The 26,044-nt window shown below is 36.1% G+C and overlaps 1 protein-coding gene across 4 annotated transcripts in view; it reads left to right on the top strand.

Moving 5' to 3' along the window:
• Positions 1-26,044, top strand: part of NRXN1 (neurexin 1) — a 690,023-nt gene that overhangs the window by 46,516 nt on the left and 617,463 nt on the right. For all 4 annotated transcript variants that reach the window (XM_023512121.1, XM_023512126.1, XM_023512122.1 and 1 more), the window contains one exon: positions 16,589-17,027. In XM_023512121.1, the coding sequence (XP_023367889.1) occupies positions 16,589-17,027 (439 nt within the window). The remainder of the gene's footprint in view (positions 1-16,588; positions 17,028-26,044) is intronic.

Here is a 26,044-nt window from a genome sequence, read left to right as displayed (position 1 = left end):
ACCTCTCCTTGATACACACGTGTATACACACACGCATACACACCTCTCCTTGATACACACGTGTATACACACACGCATACACACCTCTCCTTGATCTAATCAGAAAGGTGACTGAGCTATAGAAAGCACCTGGATATCAAAATAAATCTTATCTATCATCCCTATTGGTCCTTTTAGGCTTTATTTTAGACTCTCGATCATCTGAAGATTGTGAAGAGTGACATGTTGTAAATGCATTGTAAGATAGGTCACAATAATAACAACATGTAATAAGAATCCTTCTGAACCTCCACCACTGGTCATGATGGCTCATTTGGTTGTTTTTCCACCACTGTGGGTGGGTTTATTATAATCTATCCACATTCATATCTAATTCCTTATGTGACCAGTGGGACATATGGCAACACAGCTGCTGGGCTTAGGGCTGCTTTCTGCAACTCAACCATGGAGCAAAGCAAAGAAGAGTTAATTGTGAGAATTCTTGAATGAGTCATCTAGGCATGAAAACACCCCTGATATCATAAGGAGTTGAGTTTTTCTTCAATGATATGTTAGCATCAGAAGAGAGGAGCAGCAGTTATTATATTTACTACATTTAAAATAAATTATAAATGAGATAATAAATAGTAATTAACAATGTATGATTAAAAGCACTAATATTTTTACCAGTTACTATGGAAACATCCACTATTTTGTGCAGAATTCAGGCCTTCTGTATTGCACTTTTCATAGATTTGTTTCTCTTTCCTTCTTTCCTTCAATGCTTTGCTCCCTGGCCATGTCTTAACCCTTCTTCATCTCTGGAATAAGATTTTCTAAGAATCAAGTTTGCTCGCTCTGTCTTGTTCCTGGAATATATTCTTACTTTGATACTGGTTCAAAATATCAACAGTAAATATCCCATAGTAGAGACAGTATAGTTTTGTTGTTTTTCTGTTTAATTGAGCAATGAACCAGGTAATTAGAAATCCATGAGGAGCAAGAATTGGTGACAATGGTTCTTGAGAGGGCCGGTGTGATAGACAGGATTTCAAGGTGTTATTCTGAAGCCTTTAATTGTTTGCTTATAATCCTTCACAATGCTCTAGTTTTGTTATATAATTATAGTGCTATTGAACATGTAAGCTAAAATGATGTAATTTCTTATATTCAGCTCGGCACCTGTAGCTCAAGTGGCTAAGCGCCAGCCGTGTACACTCAAGGTGGCGGGTTCGAATCCAGCCCGGGCCTGCCAAACAACAATGATGGCTGCAACCCAAAAATAGCCGGACGTTGTGGCGGGCACCTGTGATCCCAGTTACTTGGGAGGCTGAGGCAAGAGACTTGCTTAAGCCCAGGAGTTGGAGGTTGCTGTGAGCTGAGATGCCATGGCACTCTACCCAGGGGGACAGCTTGAGGCTCCTGTCTCAAAAAAAAAAAAAAAAATTTCTTATATCCTACTTTGAGCACATTGGCTGATTGATGCACGGAGGCTCACTACAAACCTGTAGAAGTTAGCCCGCTGCAGAGGCAGATGCTGGGGACTGATTCTATTGGCTTTTCAGTGCCTGTGAGCTATTGGATTATTTTTTATTTATTTATCAAAATTTTGTGAAAATATCTTAAATATTTAGTCTACAATTGGCCTGTGGACTGGTGAAGTGTCAGAGAGCTATTGCAGTTCTTACATTCGTCTGATTGACTCAGAAGGAGGTTTCAATGGCAAGTCATGGAATATAATCTCTCTCTTTCAGAATTTTGAAACTTTGACTATTTTCTGTAAAATTTCATCCTGGGATTTTTATTCCCGTGAGCATTAGTATTAAACGTTAACTGCACTGCGAGGTCATCCTGGGCAGGGGTTGAGGTAGAAGTAACACTAGATTACTTGCTCTTAGGCTTCGTTTGCTTCTACTGTGTGGAGAATAGCAAGGACCCTGGATCTGGAAGGCCCGGGTTTGAAACTTGGTTCTGCTACTTACTATGTGAGCTCAGTTTCTTCATCTGTAAACTGGGGACCCTGATTTTATGAGAGATACTGTACTGTGCAGCTCCCACGGATGCTGTCCTCCAACGAGTATGCCCCTGGGAATTCTGTGGCAAAGAGCCTGTCCTTGTATGTCAGCAGATTATCCAAGGATCAAATGAGGAAAGTGCTTGAAAGAGTGTCTGACTGAATACTCTATCTTTGTCACTGTTATCTTTGGAATAAAAGTGGTTTTAATGACTCTTGTATCTTAAAAATTAACAGTGCATCCTGGTGCTAATTTTAATGATATCTAATGATGGCATCCCCCCAAAAAATAAATTACCCTGGTAACTTGCTCTTGTTTTAATAAATCCATTTCCCACATATTAAATTGAGTTCTGTAATCTTAGAAAAATACAGTATTGCAGTGCTGTACTGAGGCATCGTGAAGCCTGAGGCCAGGGAAGTCTCAGTAATGCTGATATTTTTATTTAAAATTTTAATATCTCATTCATCATGGGCTTTTATTATGTTAATTTTTTAAAACATTGCATTGGAATATTTGACTTGATTGCTGAGATTTTAGCATTGTCCTTCATATTTTGTGTCCAAAGTAAGTACTTCCTTCACCTCCCCACCCACCTCAGTCCTGGCCCTGCTCTATTGGACTTCACAAGTCATCATGGGAAAAAAATGTTCCTGATATATAGGTCTACTCTCTCCCTGACTGAAGGGGACTATAAATGCCAAAGCTTAATCTAGACCCCTGGAAACTGATCCTTAGAATGTCATTTCTGCTAATGCTAAATCACATTCTTTATTTTTTAGTTACAAAATAACTTGGAAAAATCTTAGTTTAAGGAATTCTTCATAGTTAAAACAAGTTTTCTACTTAATTGTAAACATGGTCTGGTAATTTGATCCTAAGAGTGAGGAGAGGACAAAGGAAGTGTGAGCCGACTCAGAGCACCGTAGGACAGCCAGGGGAGCTACAGTTATCCCAAAATCTGGGAGAGAGGGGTGGGATGGAAGCTAAGGGGAATTTTTTTTTTTACCAACAGTGTTATTTGTTAGAAAAGAGAAAAGGGGTGAGATGCCCCTTTACTTCTATCCACTGAAGATGTGATGATGAGGTTGAGACAAGATGCCCAGGACCAGTGCCAGTGAAGTAGACAGGAGCTCAGCCAAGATCTCATGGGGTGGGAGCATGCACTAAAGCTGCATCTGTGAGTTTGGAGTCAGATTAGACAAACACTGAGTTGGATCCCTGCTCAGTCATCTAGTAGCTGTGTAATTTGGATGAGATACTTTAATTCTCTGAGCTTTAGTATGGGGATAAAAATGCCTACTTAATAAGACTTTTATGAGAAATACAAGAGTTTGTGCAACGTAGCTCAGCAAGCATGCAGCACCTATAAGGTGCTTGATCATTGGTGTTTGGTATTATAATGATTCACATTAATATTGTGTCAGGCAACATACTACCTAATCAAAGGCAATGAGGGGCTATGTGGGTGTGGTGGCCAACCCCAGGGAACTGTCTGCTTGCGGGTTTACTTAGCACAGAGCCAGGATGGAAGACAAGTGACTAGGCCTGAAGGGGGGAACATGTGTTTATTTATTTAGCTACATAGAGGTTGACCACTCCTGAATCAAACAAGCAAAGGACATCAAACAGCCAGGAAGCTAGGAGCCAGGAAGCCAGGGAGCCAGCCAGGCCATTGGTTGTTCAAGAATGCTGGAACCTGTCAATAAGCCAGCAGTAAAAGAAGCCACATTTGGAAGAGGAGAAAGAGAGGACAAGACTGGCTCGGGAAATTGCTCTTGTAGAGAGGGAGAGAGGGTGGGACATGGTCTGGCCAAGTGAGTGGAGGGAGGAGCTGATGACGGTTCTATTGGAAGATGACTGCAAATGGCTTTTGTTCCACACAGACCCTTGAGATTCATGTAGTAATGGAAAGTAGACTAGAATTATTCATCTTTAAGTTCTGGTCGATAGCTACTTTCTCATCTTCATTTCTCTAAACTAGAGTTTAATTTTTTAAAAATATTCTTCAAATTCTTTCTTCTATAGTAATACCAAGTTAAAAAAAAATTGATCTCTCAGGAGATTCAGGACCAAAGAACACGATAGAGCACTTTCCTATTCCCAGTCCTCAGAGAAAATAAATCTGGTAACCAATGCCTATACAATGTTAGATATCAAAACAACTATTTAGTATCCCTTGTAAAAAATTTAGTTCTATTTTATTTTGTCCAGTATCTCCATCTTTTCCTAGCAGCTCCTTAGGTATGACAAATTTATCAAAGATAAAAATAATGATGTATGATTGAATGTAGTGATCTGGGTATTTGAGGTAGGGTGCTTGGTATCTTTTATAGGCATTTAAAACATATGATGCAATAATTGATTATTTCTTAGTTGACATGAAAAAAATATGATATCTTTCAGTAAGCTATGGACGTAGGTCTTCATAAGGAATGTGGATAAAATTACTCTGACACTTATTTTTCTTAGCATCTTGTTGAGTTTTTCAGGTAATCTTGAAATGTACAGGTGCTATAATTCTCTAGAGCAAGGAGGTCCTCCTCGAGCTTCTTTCCTGAAGTTGTGAGGCCTTTCCCCTGTCCATTCAGGAGCCACCTGAGGTACCTAAATCCAGCATTCGTTTCATCCAAGACACTAAATTCAGTTTCTCTCAGATTGTGTGAGAATTTGGTTTTGTATTTTTTATTTTACTGAATTTTTCTTGGCAAAATCCCTGCACCTGCCCGGGAGCTGATTGAGCTTCCGTAGAGCCAATATGTTTCTCAGTTCTCTAATTTAAATGCTGCCAAAAATTTTCTAACGTGTGCCATGAGAAATTCAGTTGCACATAAAACCCCATTCATTAAATAAACAGTTAACTAAGCAACCTCTGGCAAAAGGCACAACCCATCTGACATCGAAAGCACTTGGGACCTTCAGAAGAAAATAATTAAGGAATACATTAAAAAGAAATACCCCAGTGCTTAGCAGTTATAATTGAAAAATAACAGTTCCCAACCTGGGTCTCTATACTTCTTAGGGACCTTTCAGTTAGAAATGAACAATAGTTATAGATGTGCAATAGTTCAGCAAACCTAGGAGAGGCCACACACCTACCTATAGTTCTTAGTACATGTGAGATGTAACTACTCGCATTAGGCTGTGGTTCTATCAACTTAGTGTCATTACAGAGACTATTTTGTTTTGTCATTTAGAAGTCATTGATAAATTTGGAATGAAATATACCTTAATAAAAACTATCTCTTTAGTAGATGAAGCCTTTAAAATACAGAATTCATGAGAGATAAGAGATAGAATTGCAAAATTTGATAAGTGTAAATGTTTGTATTTGAGAATGATTACAGAATGCTTCTTTGCTTTACAGAGAAGTATTTATTTAAATAGTGAACTCTCCCCTCTTAGCCATTTAAAATCTTAACACTCTAGACCTTCCACATTTAAGATCATAATAGTAACAATAATTGCTAATCTATCTTAATGCCTAAGACCAAGCACCTAGTACTATATGTACTTCAGTTACCTGCAAAGTAAGTTTTAATAACCTCATTTGATGAAGAGACAATACAACTAATTAACCAGCTAAGCAGGAATTCAAGCCTCAGATTATTTGAATATATATAAATTTTATAAGGCATTGCATTTATCAAATGATATTAAAATTACAGAACACTTCATATAACTTCTTGGTAATAAGTCTCCTTTGCAAAATCTTTTCGTTGCAGGTGCCAAACCCATTGGCTGTCTTAAATGTCAGCTTCCCCTGTTTTCTTTGCAGGTTGTCAGGTGGAAGTATGCTTGAGCCATAAAGGCAGACAGCCAAGAAAAGAGGGGGGATTTATTTATACAACTTGGATAATCCACAAATTGGATAACCGTATCAAGGAAGTTTAATAGAGTACTGCAGTTTTCATTGCTGAAGGGCTTACCAATCTTAAAACAGTCCCATAGGAAAAACAAAAACAACTACTTAAGCAGGTTGTTCCAAGTGCTGGAGGCAAGCATGTAGAGTTGGTCTTTTCCACTACTAACTGACTGGGTGAGAACTCAAGCGAGTGCCCTCACCTGTTAAAGAGAGCCACCATTAAGTGGAGTCTGAGGTCATTGTGTTTTATTCCTTACTGAGACTTATTCACCCCATTCACCAAATATCTCCAATATTCTGGCTACCTACTCTTGGTATTTTACCACAAGAAATTCTACCAGGACCTTGCGATTATTGGAATAAAATTAGTGAGTTTACAACTACATTCAATGCTTTTTGTTATTCTCCTTTCTGATTTTATTTCTCTCTACAGTTGTGTATCTATCCCCCAACTAATAAATAAAGTAATTTTCTGGTATGATGCCAGATCTTATGACACATGAAAATCAAAATTATTATACTCATTTATGCATTATAACTTTACAAGTCATTATAATAATAGGAATGTAATTCTAAGAAAGGTATAATTTCCTTGTGCTATTTTAGAGTCTCTTTAAGTGAATTTTAATGTATACGCTTTCTACATTTTGGAAAACTAGATAAAGCTACTTAAATAATTTTATTATATATATTTATCTTGTCCATACAGTAAACAGAATAGAATACTCTGTCACAGAACCTTGTTAGTGAGACTTTATATGTTACAATTTAATATGTAATAGGCCTTGCAACTCAGAAAAAGAGTGATTCAAACATCATGCTGGCGTAAGTAAGTCACTATTGGGGGAAGGGATCAACTTGGATTTTCACCTAAACAGAAGATAAAATTATTTCTCTTTTCTTTTCTTTTCTATTTTTTAAAAGAGAGTCTCACATTGTAACCCTCAGTAGAGTGCTGTGGCATTACAGCTTACAGCCACCTCATTCTTGGGCTCAAGCTTTCTCTTGCCTCAGCCTCCCAAGTAGTTGGGACTGTAGGTACCCACCACAACATGCAGCTATATTTAGAGATGGGGTATTGCTCTGGCTCAGGCTGGTCTTGAAGTTGTGAGCTCAAGCAATCAATCCATCCTCCTCAGTGTCCCAGAGAGCTAGGATTTTAGGTGTAAGCCACCACACCTGGCATCAAATCAAATATTTTCAAATAGATTAAACAGTTAATACATGGACTACACACCCACACCCACACATACATATAATTAAGTAATAAATATATTACATTGAAAATAATATGGTTATAAAATCTATCTTGGAGGAAAATTTTCTAAGTTTAAAAATGATGAACCATGATCAAAAAGTGAAAATACATTAAAATGTTAGAACTTTGATATGTCCAAGACAACAAACATCAAGGCATTGCAAATCAGTGAACAAAGTATAGATTATACAGCAAATTTTATATATGCATATTCACACAACATGTGAATGCCCATACACTAAACAATGTATCGCATATTTATACTAATGGCCACCTCCTTATAAAAATGGGAAATTAGATGGTGGAGTAAACTTTGCTCAGGCTGGAAAGTGTTGGAATGTGGAATAACATGTGTTGGTCAGTCTTGACATGAGATTTGGTGTCACTGTTAATACCAATTCAAAGATATCATTCTTGGTTCATGGGAAGATGAGTTCCCTTAAAAAATAAAAAATAAATGATAGTAATAGTGTTCGCATTTCCTTCACTGAGATTGGCAGGAGATTGAAAAGTTTTAGATAAAGCAGACATCCATTGCCCTTATTAGCAGTACCAGTATCAGTTGGCTTGGGATAGAAGTTTCAAACCCCAATTTATGGGTGTGCTAACATTCTGCAAGTTCATGAAAGACTAATGTTGAAAATATCATCATCACTTAACTTGGCAAAATAATAGCATTTCAAATTTATTGCTTCTAGTTAGCTTTTTCAGTGTCTTTCTAAATGCCACCAGTTGGGGGAAATTACTGCACAATTTTTCCCCCTTAGGACTTTTATATTTATAAGTTGATCATCAACTTATTGTGAAGCTAGCATAGCTTTAAAGTCAGAATTGCTTTGAAATCAACTATGGTTCCCTTACCTGGTGAAAAGAAGGCTGGTCTTCATTTGCAGTCACTCAAGGGCCGTTCAGAAACCCTGGGCCTATGGTAGAGTCAGTTCATTGTTCTCTCTCTTTCTTTATTCTTTTTTTTTTTTTAACACAAAGTTGAAGAAACACTGAAGTGTCCAATATTCATTTATGAGAAGACACTGAGCTTCAGTTTCCTCATCCGAAAATATGAGAATTGATCGAGTTTGCAGTTGGTATTAAAAACAAAATCTGCTTCTCAATATTCACATTACTGACATTTGTGGTTCATCTTTCCATCTCCACCCACCCTGCCAGGGCCTTCCTGAACCATTAATAATAAGAAAAAAAAAATTGCTATTTAGTGAAATCAGGATCTTTTGCTACATATTTATAACACCAAAAACGTCATTAAATAGAGCTGCTAACCCCGGGGTAACTGTCTTTTAACTGCCATGAGTAACTTTTACAGACTGCACCCCATGTTTTCCAAATAACGTCAGATGGTAATGAGTGAAGAACAAAGCAAGAGGGCTTTTCTCTACACGTTCCCAGCTATGCAAGGGGGTGAGGCAAGAGGATCACTTGAGCCAAGAGCTGAGTGGTGCTGTGAGCTATGACACTAGGGCACTCTACTTATGGAGACAAAGTGAAACTTGGTCTCAGAAAAACAAAAAACAAACAGCATCCCCCGAAAAATAAACAGTGACCACCTTCAACTTTGAGAATTATCTCCTCATGCTGGCATAAGCATGAAGAAAAATGTTTAATTTTCTACTTTTATTTAATCATAAAAGTCACTAATTTTTTTTTTTCTTTTTTGGCTATATGCCTTTCTTTGGAGCACCAGTATTAGAAGGGCTGAAAACTCCTGTGAGGTCAAGACAATTTTTGACACCCAATGATTAAGACTATTGTTCTTCAGCCAAGGACTCTGTAATTTCTGAAATTGTCAAATATCATTACTGTATATATATTTGTGTTCGATGTGGCTGTGGTATATACAGGTGTGTTATCTACTTATCTGTGTATTTACTGAGAGACGTGTCATCTATTCTAACGTGCTGATTTTCATAAACATCAGCACTAGGTTTTACATATAACACGTATAAACACATTTACAACTGGGTAATGTGGCCTCTGTGTGTGGGGCCCTATATATATTACCAGTAAATATGCACCAATAGCAAATGCCTAAGAGAAATCACACTGGCTTATGCTCAGTGGAACCTGCTTTTCTTTGGCCTATGCACAGAGGAAAGAGTAAAATTGCATTTTCTTAAGTACCTTCCTTTAGTTAATTTGTCAGACGAATGCTTATCTGATTCAACTGGAAGTGTCAAGATTGAAACAATTTCAAAACAATACCTAAGTTAATATTGGGGATGGAAGTTGTAATACATTTATTTCCATTTTTAACTGTTCCCTCCCTAAATTATGGCAAAGCTAATGCAATTTACCTGCTACTTATTGGACTCACACTTGTACTTGTCGCTTACTGCTTAGTTTCTGGTTGTGTTCTGAAACAAGTGCATTGACTGCCTTAGAGAGATGATGTACAGAGAGACTGGAGATAGTAGAAAAGAATCGTTAAATTAGGTGTTTCGAAATAAATATTCTCACTTGATCTTATTGCAGGAAAAGTATTAACTTCATTTAAAAGTAACAAAAAAATTAAAATTAAATTAAAATAACACTTTCTTTAGCTAATTCTTAACTCCACAGACTTTTGGTGTCTATGGGTTATATCCTAAATGACAGATCTCCATTATCATTCTGGAATCAGAGAAATAGCTCCACTGCTTAAATTGGACTTGAAGAAGCATTTTACACGGCAGGTCCATGATAAATTCCTCTGCTCAGTTGTGACATTTGATTCACTTAGAGATATTTTCATGAGAAAAAAATGAAGAAAAATACTGGTTTTGGAATAACACATATCAAAAACCATATGAAATTTCCTGCTAGAATGAAGTCTGAAGTTAACATCCTTAGATATTCAAATCGCATCGGGTATAGTCATGATGATAAACATTCAGTGGCCCAGGTCTCCACATATTTATTAATTAAATAGAATAATGTCAGTTCCTTTCTAGGATGTTTATGAAAAGTAAACACATTAACACATATAAAACTTTTGCAGCAGGGTCTGCCAGAAAGTGAACTGATGAATCTCAACTGATTTTGTGGTGATGGTGGTGGTAGCAGTGGTAAGATGGTCCATTTTCATGGCCTAAAGTGAAACTCCCAGGGTAGCTAGTCTGCTGTGGGTATTTTCTGGGTAAGAAACTTTAGAGAGAAGGCCTACTCTGTACCTCAAACTGTAGTGTAAATATCATGATGAGAAATGAAGCCCCGATCTCCTGGTCTCTTCGATCCTGCTGATCTCAGAATTGTATAAATTCCCTTAAAAATTTGACCAATTAATTTCTATATGCCTTGTTGTCAGGTACCCTCACACAATTCCATTAAATCACTGTACTCATAATAACAGTATTACTGCTACTAATAACATTAATACAAGCAGCTAATATTCATTTGGGTGTTTGCTTTGTGATAGGACCCATTATCACTTCAACTGGAATACAATTTATGATTTATAATAACTCTAATGTGGTAGATAAGACTCTTCTATTTTACAGATGAAACACTGAGCCTCAGCAAGGTTGAGGAACCTGCATACGTTCCAGGTTTGCAAGTGGGTGATCTGGAAATCTCTCTGAAATTTGAGTTGAGACTCAGATTCTGAAGCCTCACCTTTATTATTCCCAAGGAGGGAAAAGAAAAACCAAGACAGATTAAAATGAACCATTTATGTTCTCTCAGGGAGGGTCATAACAAAGTCTAAAGACTTACAAGGCTCTTTGACTCGAAATTCAGTGCTTATTCCATGACCCTGCAGAATAATATTGTCAGAATTAAAGCGTGAAAAGTCTTGATAAATATACACGTTAATTAATTTAGGAGCCTTTCTGAAATTTCTAACCTAAAACATGTGTTTTATAAAGAAAAGTTGTAATCTGAGTGGCAAGTATTTTCTGAGTGAAATACTTAACATACCCACGCTCTTTTTGGAAAGTGCTCTATCTATTAGCCACCAGTCCTTCACTACCATCTGTACAAACCTTAGGGAGATATAATCCTTTAGGCATATCTGTGTACATAAGTATGCAGTGAACACTGTCTTTACTAATGGATTAAAGTTTTGATACATTTCAGAATAGAGAACAGTATCTTGGCATCAAACACTGTAAGAAAAAGCCAGAAAAAAAAAGAAGGAACAATAGGGTATCTTTTACCCTTGCCCCAAATCACACAGATCAAAGGGGGAAAGGCTCAGCATGTATGGATAGGACATGCCATTCATTTTTAGATGTCAGTTTTCAAAACGGAGAAACTGAGACTTAGAGAAGTTAGATGCCTTGGCTTAGATGACAACTTTGAGGTTAGCCAAGTTTATGTACAGATTATCAGACTGCTGTTCATTGGCTGACTTGCTTCCTCTGCAGTGTTGCCATGTGTTCAGGATCATTATCAAGAATAAATACTCGACAGTTGCCTACCTCAAAGGTCAATCCTGGGACTGTAAAAACACGAATGTGTTACTCTCTATTTTTGTGTATTAAAGTGGGAGGGCATTTTAAAAATTCTAGCAGTGAAAATAAAAAGAGAACAAAAAAAAGTGCTAAAACCTTTTTTTCTGTTGCTGTCCCTTTGGAATTTATGATAAAAGCCTATAAAGCAAAAAGCAAAATTCAACAATTTGAATTGCTCCTCAATGTGAAAAAAATCAATACCTCGAAGAAACATTGATTCTATAAACAGATCCAAATGCGTGTGTAATAATATTATCAGTTATTAGAGTGATAGAGTGCATAGAAATGTGTTCAAAAGTAAAACATACAATTACAACTTTCTATATAAGAGAAAAAGATATATGAATATTTGTAAGGTATTCTCATGATTGAGTACGACATTATTTCAGAAAGAAGCAAAAATAGCTTACATGTGAGTTTCTAGAAGATTTAGAATACTTACTAGCTACTGGTTATTGTAATTGAACTAGATTTAGTTCATTTTAAGTGTAAGTCTAACTTTAGAAAAGTAGGGTAATTATAAAATCTGGGTCACATGGACCATTGGTGTAAATCTGAGAGCTGTAAGTCTACCTTTCCAAAATTGCTTTTCTGTTTTCAAAGAATGCAAAATGGAAAGAAAAAAATATGTACATTGTGTTTCTCCTCAGGATAGTACTTATAGGAAAATGCTTCTACCTCTGGAGAGTTTTAAATCAGGCATTCTTCATTCTGAAAGTAAGTTAATACCCCACAAAATGAATTTGAAGATGAAGTTTCCTAGTGCATGGGTCAGCTTGCCATTTAGGAACTGGATAGGCACAGAAGTTTATACCTTTTCCTAGAGAAACAGGCCAAAAATAGTAATTAGTTTATAAGATGTACATACCACATTTTGCTATAGTTTAACTGTATATCTGTATATTATTATTTACAAAAGTCTATAATCTTAGAACTAGGTTTAAATGAAGTGAAGGAAGGATTTGATTGAATGTCTGCTCTATGCAGACAATGATCTTAGTGCCCAGCCCAGGTGAGCAAGATTATTACCTATATACAAAGCATGGATTCTGGTGGAGAATCATTTTTTTTCTGGGGGGATAATAGGTATGTGGCTCACCCTAAGTATTATGATCAAGGGAATTGTCACTTGTTGCCGTATTGGTCTTGCAGAAATGCGATGTCGTGGAGAATAAGCACACTTACTGAAATTGTGTATTAAATAAAGGTGACCATCTGCTCACTCCGGCAAAATGGCAAGCTTTTTTATTTGTGGTTGGTTTATATAGGGAATTTTGTACATGCGCACAATACAGGAATGACCTCATTGATCCATTTAAACATCATGTGACTACCTTGTGATTAGCTTCTGATAATCTACTCAACATACGCCTTTGACATAACCCTTTCAACATAACCCAATTTAACATAACTTAATAGAGAACATGTTGTTAGCCGTTACTTTATTCTTATCTGATGATGCCTGAGGCTATGGAGGAACAAAGTAGATTAAATATCTGCCCTTGCTGGCCTTGCCCTTTGGATGCTATAACTTCGAATCTTTAAGCAAGGCATAAAGAAACTTCTTGGGCATAAAGGAATTTGTGTGCAAACCTCTGCTTCCATGTAGGTCTTAAGTCAGGGGGGTTTTGCTGGAAACTTTTATAAGGAATTTTCAGGCTGGACTTCTCAAAAGCCTTGATTGGCCTTATAAAGTCAACCTTAATTCCTTAACACAGTAAATGCTATTCCCGCTGAAGCCTTGCTCATGTTAGGCTCACAACCAACCTCATGGGATTCTACCTCAGTTTCTTACAAGCATGCCTGCACAAAGTCTTTATACTGGTCTCTCTCAAACAGCTTTTTTGGCCAGAGGCATATAGGCGTTTCCCCTATAGTCACTACTTTTCTTCACCATCTCCCTGAAACTCCGAATGTCTAACACACTTGATTAACTTACAAAATTATAAGTGTCGCACTGAAATCCCCACCCACGATCACACTACCCCACATCCTTCAGCTTTGTGGTGGCTAATGTCAGATTCATTAGACCGGCTTATACCCACTCTCTCAGAAACACCCAGTTAAATGGCGGTTTAACTACAGGGAAGATTTGTTAGCATAGAACAACAGAAATATCTGCCTCATTTGAGTTGGCAAATACTCATTAAAATATTAAATATATAATTATTAAAATATAAAATTATATATATATTTATGTATATAAATATACAATTATTAAAATATAAATCACTCAGAAAAGTGAAAAGTAATAGGTTTGAGGAACATGAAAGTCGTGACAAAACTCATGCATGAAAAGCATTTTCTCTTCTTTTAAAGATCTCCAAAGAGAGGCCATCCTAAATCCACTTCCCTAAGACTTAATAGTTCTCTTTCCAAGAAAGTCTTCTTAAGAATTAGTGTAATGCCTTTTTGTTATTGTTCCAGTTCATTTTCTCTTCTTTTGTTGTCAATAGATACTTGCTAAACCATTGTACATATTTGTTCAAAGAATAAGGGATAGCAGGTTCTTTATGATAATCCTTCTTCAAGATAGCAGTAAAGTGAAGTACCAAACCCAGCGTTGGAGAGATGTGACTTATTTAGTTCACACAAATTAAATATAAATACCATTTATAGGTCTAGGCTTAATTTCTAAATGTTCTATCATGAATAAATTTAGAACTAAAATCTTTATGTCTATTAGATAATAAAGAGATGATGTTTATTATCATGTAGTTTGATGTAGTTAATACTTATTCAAGTCTTAAAATGTGCTTGGCATGGGAATGGATGCCTTTATGTAGATTTTCTCAGTGACATGCATCTTAAAACATTATAACCATCCTGTGAAGGGTGAAAAAACAGGCTTTGAAATATTATATAGTTCCAGTAATGCTAGAACCAGAATTTGAACTCAGGTAGTCCAATACCAGAACACTCACAAAGAACAGTAAAATATCCATGCACGGAAGAGGGCATTGGTTATGATTATGTTTGTATAAAGTCAAAGCAATACAAAACAAATTGCTGATAATAGAACCCTGAGTAATGGTTATCCTTGGAGAGGAGGGGTTATTGGTAGGAAGGGGATGAGGGTGGGTTGTAGGGTGCTAGAAAATTTCCACATTTTAATCTGAGGACAGTTGTACCATGTAGAACTTCACCCAACTGTCTGCCTTGTCTTCTATGTATGTTACACTTTGATTAAAAAAAAAAAAAAACTGTTTAAAACAAGAGAATGGATGAATTTATATTTATGTAAAACATTCTAATTAGGCTATATTTTTGTCAAGAATATCATATAAAGTATAGTGGTAACTTTCCCAGTCATATCTGGACAGGTAACAGATATGTCAGTACTGTGTTAATGTCTCCTGTTAATATTGATCACTTGGTTAAGATTTTCTTTCTAGTTTTTTTTTTTCACTATAAAGCTATAATTTTCTTCTTTGTAATTAATAAATATCTTCTGGGGTAATACCTTGAAAAAAAAATTAAAGCATCAGTAAAAAATCATATCAGAAAACTCACCAGCCACACTATCTGTTGTTTCAATTGGCCATGGCTAGTTATTTGTAAGAAATAACTGCTGTAAGCCTTTGGTTGACTTCATAGCACTAATCATATATAGAGTGTCTTATTTTTCTTGTTATTTGAACATATTTTATACATAGATAAATGCATTTAGGCCCTGGGAATGTTGCTTGATATGAAATGTTGACTCCTTTCTTAAAAGAGATCAGATAGTTATCTGGACGCAGATAACTAATTCACCCTTGAGTCACTATATTTTTATGTTATAGAAATGTAATTATCAACTATATACTATTTTCAGGGAAAGACATGATTCTGTCTTTGTCCTTATGTTAAAATACCTGTGCATCTATTAACATGATGCGATAGCAGAACTATGATCCTGTGATCCCTATCAGTGAATTCCTCCAGTGTGTTATTTGGAGTCCAAAAAACCTTAGGACCATCAACGATCAATTGGAGCTGCCCAGAGGAATGGGAATACAGGATGACCTCTGCTTTGCATTAGTGTAAATTAAAATTGAAATGAAACAACAGTAGTAATACACATTGAATGGATTTAAGGGAAACATCATATGCCAGTGGTTCTCAACCTTCCTAATGCCTCGAACCTTTAATACAGTCCAAAGGGGTCACAACCCACAGGTTGAGAACTGCTGTCATATGCCAATGTGATGGTTCCTTGTTACCTAACAGTATTCAAACTGTTGATTCAGGGCAGGGTAAGGGGGTACTTCTGCACCTTAATTGTCTTTTATGCTCTTTTGAGAAATTTCATTTTGTTTTATACCTCAACTTGTAATTATCTTACAAAGTTAATATGTACAATGAATGTATAAAGTACAGGATAGTATAAAATACATATTTCAGGTTACTAGGATGCAAAAGTATCTAATTTCAATTGCTTTAGCACAATGGTTCCTAATCTGTGGGTCACGACTCCTTTGGGGTTGAATGACGTTTTCCCCTTTCACAGGTGTCACCTAAAACGATCAGAAAACACGTATTTCTGATGGTCTTAGGAACCGAGACACTGCTTCTCATGTGTTGGGGTCACCACAACATGAGGAACTGTATTAAAGGGTCACAGCATTAGGAAGGTTGAGAACCACTGTGTTAGCAATACAAAAACTGAATAACCTCAATATTTGTATTTAAGTTAAAAAGTATGATAGCCAACTAATAAAACAAATAGATTTTATAAGTTCAGATCTTTGCATGCTAATTTAGACATGATAATGAAACTTATATGCAGATTTATTTGAATTATTGGGTTACATATAGGCAGCTCATGTGTGTAAGCACACAATTAATTTGACTTGAATTAAATTGAGTTACTGTTCAATGAGTTGGTACTTAAACGTTATTTGACTGTAGACAGTTGTCCTTATACAACAAAAGTAACAAGTCTTTGCTTTTTTGTGGGATACTTGCAAGTAAAATGAACTGATGACAAGTTCCAGTATTAAAATGTGGAGCCTCGTTTCTCACTGCTATTCTCTGCCCACAGGTTGTATATAAAAATAATGATGTAAGGCTGGAATTATCTCGACTTGCCAAGCAAGGAGATCCAAAGATGAAGATTCATGGAGTGGTGGCGTTTAAATGTGAGAATGTTGCGACTCTAGACCCAATCACCTTCGAAACCCCAGAGTCTTTTATCTCGTTACCTAAATGGAATGCAAAGAAAACAGGCTCCATATCATTTGATTTCCGCACAACAGAGCCAAACGGCCTCATCTTATTCAGCCACGGCAAGCCAAGACATCAGAAAGACGCCAAACACCCACAGATGGTAAAGGTGGACTTCTTCGCTATTGAGATGCTGGACGGCCATCTCTACCTCCTCCTGGACATGGGGTCAGGTACTATAAAAATAAAAGCCCTGCAGAAGAAAGTGAATGATGGAGAATGGTACCATGTGGACTTCCAGAGAGATGGACGGTCAGGTAATCTCTCAATTTTCTATGCTATTTATCTCCCAGGATATCCCACTTACCCCTGCCAGACCTAAGAAGTAAAAACAAGATACACTGTAGATTTTCTGTTTTCCTTTTTCTAGAGTAAAGCAAATTTTCTGTTCTGTTTTTTGTTTCGCATCATATAAAAATCAGAGTTGGGTATCAAATGCTGCAATGTAAGTAAAACAATGCAAATGCTGCAATGTAAGTAAAACAATGCAAAGTAAAAACAAGATACACTGTAGATTTTCTGTTTTCCTTTTTCTAGAGTAAAGCAAATTTTCTGTTCTGTTTTTTGTTTCGCATCATATAAAAATCATAGTTGGGTATCAAATGCTGCAATGGCTCCTAGAATAGCTTCTTAAGTGAACATTTATTGGGTAGTAAAATGCCAACGCTTGCAAAAAAATTTATCTTGAAACAAATGACAAAATCTGGGATTTTTTATGTTCCTAATTACCTATTATCACATATGTGGTATCTGAAGTGGCAAATATAAAATAAGAAAAAAATAGAATGATTCACATATAAAATGCTTATTTTGGTATAGCAAACTATTATCCAGGGTGAGTCTGTGGTATTGAACACACCTTAATCAATACAGTGGCAAAGCTCTGCTGCTCTTCCGAGCAACTTCCCATTCTGAGGAACGATATTTGAAATTTCACCAATAGACGTTCTTTCCTCTGATTTCCTACTGATGCACTTTATTCCTCTAAGAAGGGGAAAGTGGCAGAAGGTTTCCCTAAACAAATAACATTTACACTGAAACTTGGGAGTGGCTTAGGAGGATTAGAGGTTGACTAGTGTGAGCTTTGGTGGGAAAGAATCATCCAGGCAGGGGAAATGACATTTGGGGGAATACTGAGAGAGAGAGAGACAGAGATGACAAAGAGGGAGAGAAGAAGAGAGAGAGAGAAGGAGAGAAAGAGAGAGAGAAATACTTTTTAGCTATGTAGTTATATCTCCTTTAAGCTCTTCACCCAAGGATTCCATGCTCTGATTGGCTATCTCATGTAGAAATCAAATAATAATCCTAAATTTGGAGGCAACTGAATTTAGACATTCTTTCCTCTTCCTCACTGCCCCCCAGCAGCTCCCTCGTTTGCTTAAATACAATATCATCTATTCTGTATTTTATACTAAACAGCAGTTGAAGCTTAGCCCAGGCATTTTTTATGAGCCTGAGTTTCTTCATTTGTTTAACAACAATTGGGAAAGACCCATCCAGAGCCCAGTGAAAGAGGATGGACAATGATGGGACGGCAGAGTCTTTATTTTTCCAGAACTTTCCTGGTGACTCTGACGATCAGCCAAATTTGGGACCTACAGACCAGATGACACGGAGGGCTTGTTGTAGACCCAGAAGCCTATGATTACCATCCTGTTTTGGAAGGGCCATGTGGGAGTCCTGGGGCTGACTCTTCTGTCTCTCCCTTTCTGCACAGAGGGTTGCCGCTGGTTTACTTCTGGTTTCTCTGTTATGGACTTGTTTTCTATTTATTTCCCTATTATACTCGCTTTACAATTTTCTGCTTACAGATCAAGAAAATTATATTTGTCTTTAATTTTTTTTATCCAATAAAATAAGGAAATGGAACATAGGAAAGTAGGAAAGATTTGGAAGTGAGGGTGGGGAATAGAAAGGAGGTCAGAAGCCATTGCTCTGATCCCCAGGTGTCTCTAAGACTCTGTTTTTGATTCTTCCCTCTGGAAACTTGGTCTCCCTAAATCTTCTCATTTCCCTAAATAAGTCCAAGAGGAATTGGATTCCTCTTTGTCTTTCTGATTTAAGCTGAGAAGAGTTCATTAATGGGAACGTAGAAGTATAATATAATAATAGAATATCCCCCTCTGGTTCCCTCCAGCCTTTCTCTGCCAAAGTTAGCAGTTAATCCGCTGCCTGGGAACTTTCAAACGAAGAATGTTAAAGGAGGGTGGGCACATGGACTAATCCAATTCTTTGAAATATTAGCTCATGGATGACATTGTTTGACTTAAGATATATCTAAAATAAATTCTAAAAAGGACTCCCTTGAAAAGATATTGTGAGTCTCACATTTTATAACAGTTTAAAACAATAGAGAACAGATAAAGTGGACGTTTTTGGAAATTCAAAGAAGCAAAAAATACCAAACTTCCAGGCAATTAATTGTATTTCATTCATCATGAGGGATTTTCTAACTATGTGAAAGTAATACATGCTTAATGTGAAAATATCAATAATTCAAAAGAATATAAAATGAGAAAGAAAATAATTCATTATTTGATAGCAGTGATTTTTATTTTTGGATATTTCTTTACATTCTTTTCTATGTAAATTGTATGTTTATCTATATATGTATTTGTATGTGTTTGTGTACATACATATATACCAACCCGTGTCTACATGTATGTGTGTATACGTATGGATATGTATACAAACATATTAAACATGCAGATATACAGAGGAAAAATTTTTAGTTGTTCCAGGGGGCTTCTTATAATAAGGAGAAAGTATTGATGCAATCTAGTTAGTATTAGATGAATATCTTAATTCTTAAGCTGAATAAAATCTACTTTTTCAGTTGAAGCTCCTTAGTCCATCCAAATTACCAATAGTTTATTAACTGCCATATTTTTACCTTAATTGGAGAAGGTCAAAAGTAGATAGTGTGTATGTTAACATAATTTTGTATGGGAAGAACAGGAGCAAGTTTTAAGAAAGGATAATTATCTAAGAAAGAAAATTAACACAGCATGAAATTCATGTTGGAATCCAATAGAAAAATGAAGTTACTATGCCTGGTGGTGTTTTGATGGTAAAGTACTTTTGTGTGGTTAAAATTTTAGAGTAGTGAATTGAAACAAACAATAAAATAAAACCAAAGCTCATTCACTGAGCCAAGTTCTGCCCTTTATTTTAAAATGAAAAAAAAAATAGAGAGAGAGAGCACGTATTATGTTGGCCTAGCTCAAAGGAGTTTAATGTAATTTTAATAGCTCCAGCTGTTAATATTTTATATATAGTACTTTAATTAAGTTCTATATTTGCACTCTGCATTGGTTTGGTATAGAGCAGCCTTTTAAAAATTGAATGACTAACTATACAAGCTTCTCTTCTAAGCTATCTCTTAAAGAATATTTTTGATTTTAGCTGGTGAAATACTAAGATTTGTAGCTTAGTTAAAAGAAAGAAACATGGAATTTCAAGAAATAATTCATTTTGCCCATTTCTTATATCATTTATATTCAGAGGGTATCTGAAAATTATTTTTCATATAATACAGGGAAAGGATATTGCTATGAAAAAAGGCTAGAGTGGGTTGCTTGCTAACTTCTGGTGACAACAGTCTTAACTATTGATTTGCCCAAATTCCTCCTTAGCCAAATACTTAAAAAGCTATATTATCTCTGTTATTAAAAGAGAGGGAACCCAGGCCTAGGAATTACTCACTCTGTTGCTGACTATAGTGGTTGGCTGTACTAAAGTTAGAAGAAATAGAATGGAACCATTATGACCATGAATTTGCTGCCAGTATAACAACTATTGGTTATCTTGGCTAGAGAGGTGGTTAAAAGCATGTTTGGTGGACAAAAATGATTTAATTTTAATATTATCCAAACAGTTTGTAAGGTTTATAATCCCCGACTATGAGAGAGAATGTCATATTTATTTTTATATGCACAGTTCCTGGTACCTTCTCGGGTGTAGCAGTTGCTCAGTACATATTTGATGTAAGAAAAAATAAAGAATAAAAATATGTGACCAGCACCATATTGGGAGAATGGCAGCACTCTTTTAATAAATGCAGCTTTTTAAATTTAAGAATTTGTTTAAATGACATGACTTTCCGAAAGCAGTTTATACAATATAGGATAACAGATGCTGTCCTTTTACAAACACAATGCCATCCTCCAAGTCCAGATGTTTGAAATATGCACTGAGAAAATTAAATAATTCTTAGGGAACCGTATAAGCCTGGCACAACAATGACAAGCTTTTATGAGAACAGAGCTTCTACTCCTGCTTGTTGGTAGGATCCCGAAGCATTTGGCAAACCTGTAGATAGAAGGAAAATTAATCCAGAAGGAAAGTGTTAACTCTTGTCTGAGGACTAGGATGTGCAGCCACCATCAGCACACCCGGGACAAGGAAGACAATCACTCAGATGTTCCTCTTTCCGGCGGCCTGCCCTCTGGTCTTTTGTTCACTAAAAGGAATATACAGGCCCATTATTTGATGAGAAATGTTGCCTTTATGTGCATATATTTTTAGCAAAATTAATTGTGTTAAGTTACTTTTAAAGTATATTCCTTCTGAGACATGGGAAAGAAAGAGGTGCTCTAATTCCCACACTTCGACTAATACTGTTGGGCCGCAGCTGTTCTATACACACAATGCAGCTTTCTTCCATTGCCTGTTCAGTCTGTGAACAGTGACATGGGAGGCCAAGTGGGCTGAGCCCTGGACGGCAATTGCACATCCTGAGCTAAGCTGGCAAAGGAGGAACAATACAGTATGCAGCCATGATTGAGGGAATCAGAGTGGATGACAGGAGCGCAGCAAAAAGTAGATATCCTCTGCGGAGAGCTCCGCTGCCAAGAGAAAACCTCCCACATGCTAAGTTAATGAATATGATTAAAGAGGCCCATTACTTTGCAAACTTTGCAGCTGGACATTTCCTTACCCTCTTCCTCGTCCCTCTTCCCTGCCCAGACTTGCCCTTATGCTCTTCTGGTCCCAGCCCCAACGCAAAACAAATGTCCTGGTACTTAGCTAAAGTGTGAATCGCGCTACAATGAGGATGAGGTTAATGACTATTTTCTTGGGACATGAACATTGTTTAAATTTGTGTTAAGCTCTTTGGCTCAGTCAAGGGTAACTTCTCAAGTATTTTTATAGAAAACTGTCATTTTTTTTTTGAAAACCGTCATTACATATTGAAATCAAATAAGAAAAATTCATTACTTGTGTCAAATTCTGCATGTGTACAGCAGGGTACAACAGATTGTATCAGCAGTTATTCATGGGTAAGCCTGCATTTAACAGCTAAGAAGCCATTCAGATTTTGAATTGAAGTCCTAGAGTTCTAGTTTAAGAATCAGAAATTACAGTGGGAAAGGCACAAGTCTCTCTCCAGAGCACATAATTAGAGGTTTATAGTAATCACTGTTTGATGTGAGCAGCACTTTCTAGCTATCTATTACCAGCACTGATTTCTGTGTATACCATTCATGAATCACCACTCATAGACATTTCTACTTGAAAAAGCATCAGACAGTTTCTCTGTTTAGGTCTTGATTTGAACTTGCCCTCTGGCTATAAATGTACCTCCCATACTTCTGCCTAGACGGCATGCCCTGAAATAATTTTAAGTACATTTATAACACCTTATTCCACATCCCTGCCCATAAACCACCACCCATCCACAGGGAGACTGAAACAACCTTACCAATAATTTACCAGTTATTTGACCAGATGACCTGATGACATTGATTTGCATAAAACTGTTATATTTTTATTAAATTGATGCTTATATTTATTTATTCCAATCATATTTAAAGATTATAAGTCATTTATCATCTTCCCCACAGTCAAAACATTTTTTATTTGTGTATGTTTTTTCCAGTTTTTGTGTTTTCATATTAGTTGCAGTTATGTTACAAACATCATTTAAAAAGCAAAAAAGAAAAAACAAAAAAACCATCATTTTAAGGCTGTTTATTTCATATGATCAGTAAACTCTCTCAAGAATATCTAAGTAGCAAAACTTAGGAATTATATAGTTATAAGCTAAGATTCAGAGACGAACTATGCAGAGGCACCATAGGTGCTCATAAAACTCAAATATATCAAGACATCTGAAAAAAAGAAAGTCATGTAGGGCAAACAGGGGCAGTGGCTGAGTGACTACTGTACAGGAGGCCTGACTACTCATCCCCACTGGAGAGGGTAGGGAGGCGGGTCATTTTTACTGAGATGAGGCTATGAAACCATCTATAGCCAATATTACTGCACATTTCCTTATCTCTTGTACTCTCCTTGTTCAGAATCCATGTTCCCTAAACATACTTTTAATTAAGATTTAGCTCCCATTGTTAAGTTTGATTGCAGTGGAGAGAGAAAATAGACCACTTATGCAAACAGTTGGCTGTCCATATCCATGGGCACATTGTGGATGCAACTAACTGGATCAAAAATATTTGAAAACAAATAGTCTGTACTAAATATATAAAGACTTTTCTTGGTCATTATTTACCGAACAATACAGTATCTATGTATCATTTACATTGTCTTAGGTGTTATAAGTAATCTAGGTATTTAAAGAGTCTGGAAGGATTTGTGTAGGTTATATGCAAATATTAATGCCATTTTATATCAAGGATTTGAACATCTTTCTTTGGTATCTGTAAGAGGTCCTGGAAACGATCCCCCATGGATGATGAGGGATAACCGTATATGAGTTTTCAGGTTTTTGTAACAGGTACTATAAATGAATAAATAAACATTTGATTATAAGTTGGCATCCCATATTGGCAGAGCTACATGGGAAGTAGTCCATATGCTGTGATTGGTAATTTCTCATAGGAAATTAATAATTTGGCATTCGTATTTTATGCGTTGGTCTTATGCACTTGGCAAATATCAGTCAAATCCTGGGAAGTGAAAACTCTCTCTGTACACAAATCTACCAAATCTCCTTTTGGGGGGTAACTGAACTATGGCACTAGCTGCAATGTACGGAGATAGTCAATTACCTGACCATCCTCAGCTCCACTGATCCTTGCTGTGGAATACTGAACGGAAATCTGTGGAACGTCCATAAAATAGTATTGAAAATTGCTGCAGAATGTTACTTCATTGATACTTACATATCTCCGGCATTGTATATGATCACTTTTTAAAATTCCTATGTGTGTATATTCTGGTATGAATGTGTATGTGTATGCACATGTGTGTATATGAAATGTATTTAATGGATAATGCATGGTTTTGGTGAAAATGTACAGATAAATAAGGGGTGAAAAGTTTACCGTTATCACGTACTCTCCTCACTAGTTCACTCCCTTCTCCATTGGAAACCAGTAAAATAACTTGGTGTTGTAAAATTCCCAGATCTTTTTCTATGCATTAATATAGCTATAAATATTTTTACATTTATGTAGAGGTTCTTTTCACATAAACAGAATTATACTTCACCACTTATTGGGCGACAGAAACAGTGACAGCTTTCCCATGGCCTTCTTTGTAGTGACGTCCTATGCTCCTTAGTTCAAACACACTAATATTTAGTACTTCCTCACTGGAACAACATTTAAATGTTTACTTTTTTAAAACTTTACTGTTTTAAACTAATAAATAATCTCTTTATACAGGATATCTTTGTAGATATTGGTCAGAATTTCTGTAGGATAGATTCTGAGAACCAGAATGTCTGGGTTAATAGTATTTTAATCTTGAAATATAATAACAGATTAATTTTATTAACCACTGTCTAATTCACATTTTTATCTATTATATATCTACTTTTAAACTTTGGTCCTAAGATTTATTTTTTTCATATACTGGTCCACTCCTGAAGTTCCCAGCTACAGATGAATTCAAATTAGTAAAAAACAGGGAGTAATGAGCAGAAAACTGAACATTGAGATGGTATTTCTGTTTTGTTTTCAAATAAAGTTTATTTCAGTTCTTCATAAACCTAATACATGGCATCTTTTTTTTTTTTAAGACACAGAAAATCTTCACAAAAACATTCATAATCGTAATAGCCCCAAATCCCTGTTGTTCATATTTTGGTTCTTTTGCTGTTTTATGAAGATTATATGTTTTACATTTTGCATTCTACCATATTTCAATGTTGTAGTTTGTTTTTATTGTTTATATTGTGCCTTTTTTATTTTTTACTGAGTTTGAAATTTTTGTTTTGTTTTGTTCTATTTTGTTTCGAGACAGTCTTACTCTGTTGCCCAGGCTAGAGTGCCATGGTGTCAGCTTAGCTCGCAGCAACCTGAAACTTTTGGGCTCAAGCCATCCTCCTGCCTCAGCCTCCTGAGTAGCAGGGGCTACAGGCTCCCAATACAACACCTGGCTAATTTTTCTATTTTTAGTAGAGATGGGGTTTTACTCTGTTCACAGGCTAGTCTGAAATTTTCTCAGCCCCTCAGGGTGCTAGTGTTACAGGCATGAGCCACTGTACCTAGACAATTTGTTAATAAGTAAATTTGTCATATGTAGAATCTGATTCTTCTGTGTGATGAGAGATGGAACAAAACTTTGGGTAGATTAAATTGACATTGAATTTAAAAATTATTTTATGCAGTAATTTCAAAATAGTTTATTCAAAAAGGAACTTCAGAAATTACACAGTCAATTTTCTTATTTTGCATAAGGACCGCTGTGAAGTCTACTGAATCTCTAATTTGTCTAAGCACGTCAGCTAGTTAGTTGGAGAGCTAGAAAGTCAGTTTGCCCTCACCAGGCAAAAGCATTGCCTATCACAGCGTCCTAGCTCCTTCCCCCTCGTTTCCTAATAATTTGAACTTTTGAAGTTATTTAATATTTGAAATCAAATGAACTTATTTTAAATTTCACCTGTGCTTTACCTTTCTGCCCACTCTACAAGCTAATCTGAACGAAGTAGAATAGTTTAAAAAAATAGATGAAGAAAAGAATGGAAATTAACAGGTTATGAAGAACACACCAAATTATAAAATTGATTTCCACTTTCCTAACTAAGAACGATTTTCAACAGTTTATTTTGGCCTTTATATACAATTTTACATGACAGGTAAATTTATTATTCATACTTGTAATATTGTTAAATAAATATTACCTTGTCCGTTTATCACCTTTGTTGTACCTTTTGCACATGCCCTAAAGAAATCCAGCTTTACATGTAAATATAATTTAATGTCATTTCTATATAAAAATTATAAAAGTCTTATGTACACAAAGACTTTTTTTTTTTTTTTTTGTGGCTCAAGGAGTAGGGTGCCGGCCCCATATACCAGAGGCAGGT

The sequence above is a fragment of the Otolemur garnettii genome, unplaced genomic scaffold (assembly GCF_000181295.1).
Source record: "Otolemur garnettii isolate 467f Iridium unplaced genomic scaffold, OtoGar3 scaffold00024, whole genome shotgun sequence".
Taxonomy (NCBI): Eukaryota; Metazoa; Chordata; class Mammalia; order Primates; family Galagidae; genus Otolemur; species Otolemur garnettii.
This window is presented reverse-complemented; position numbering and strand designations above follow the sequence as displayed.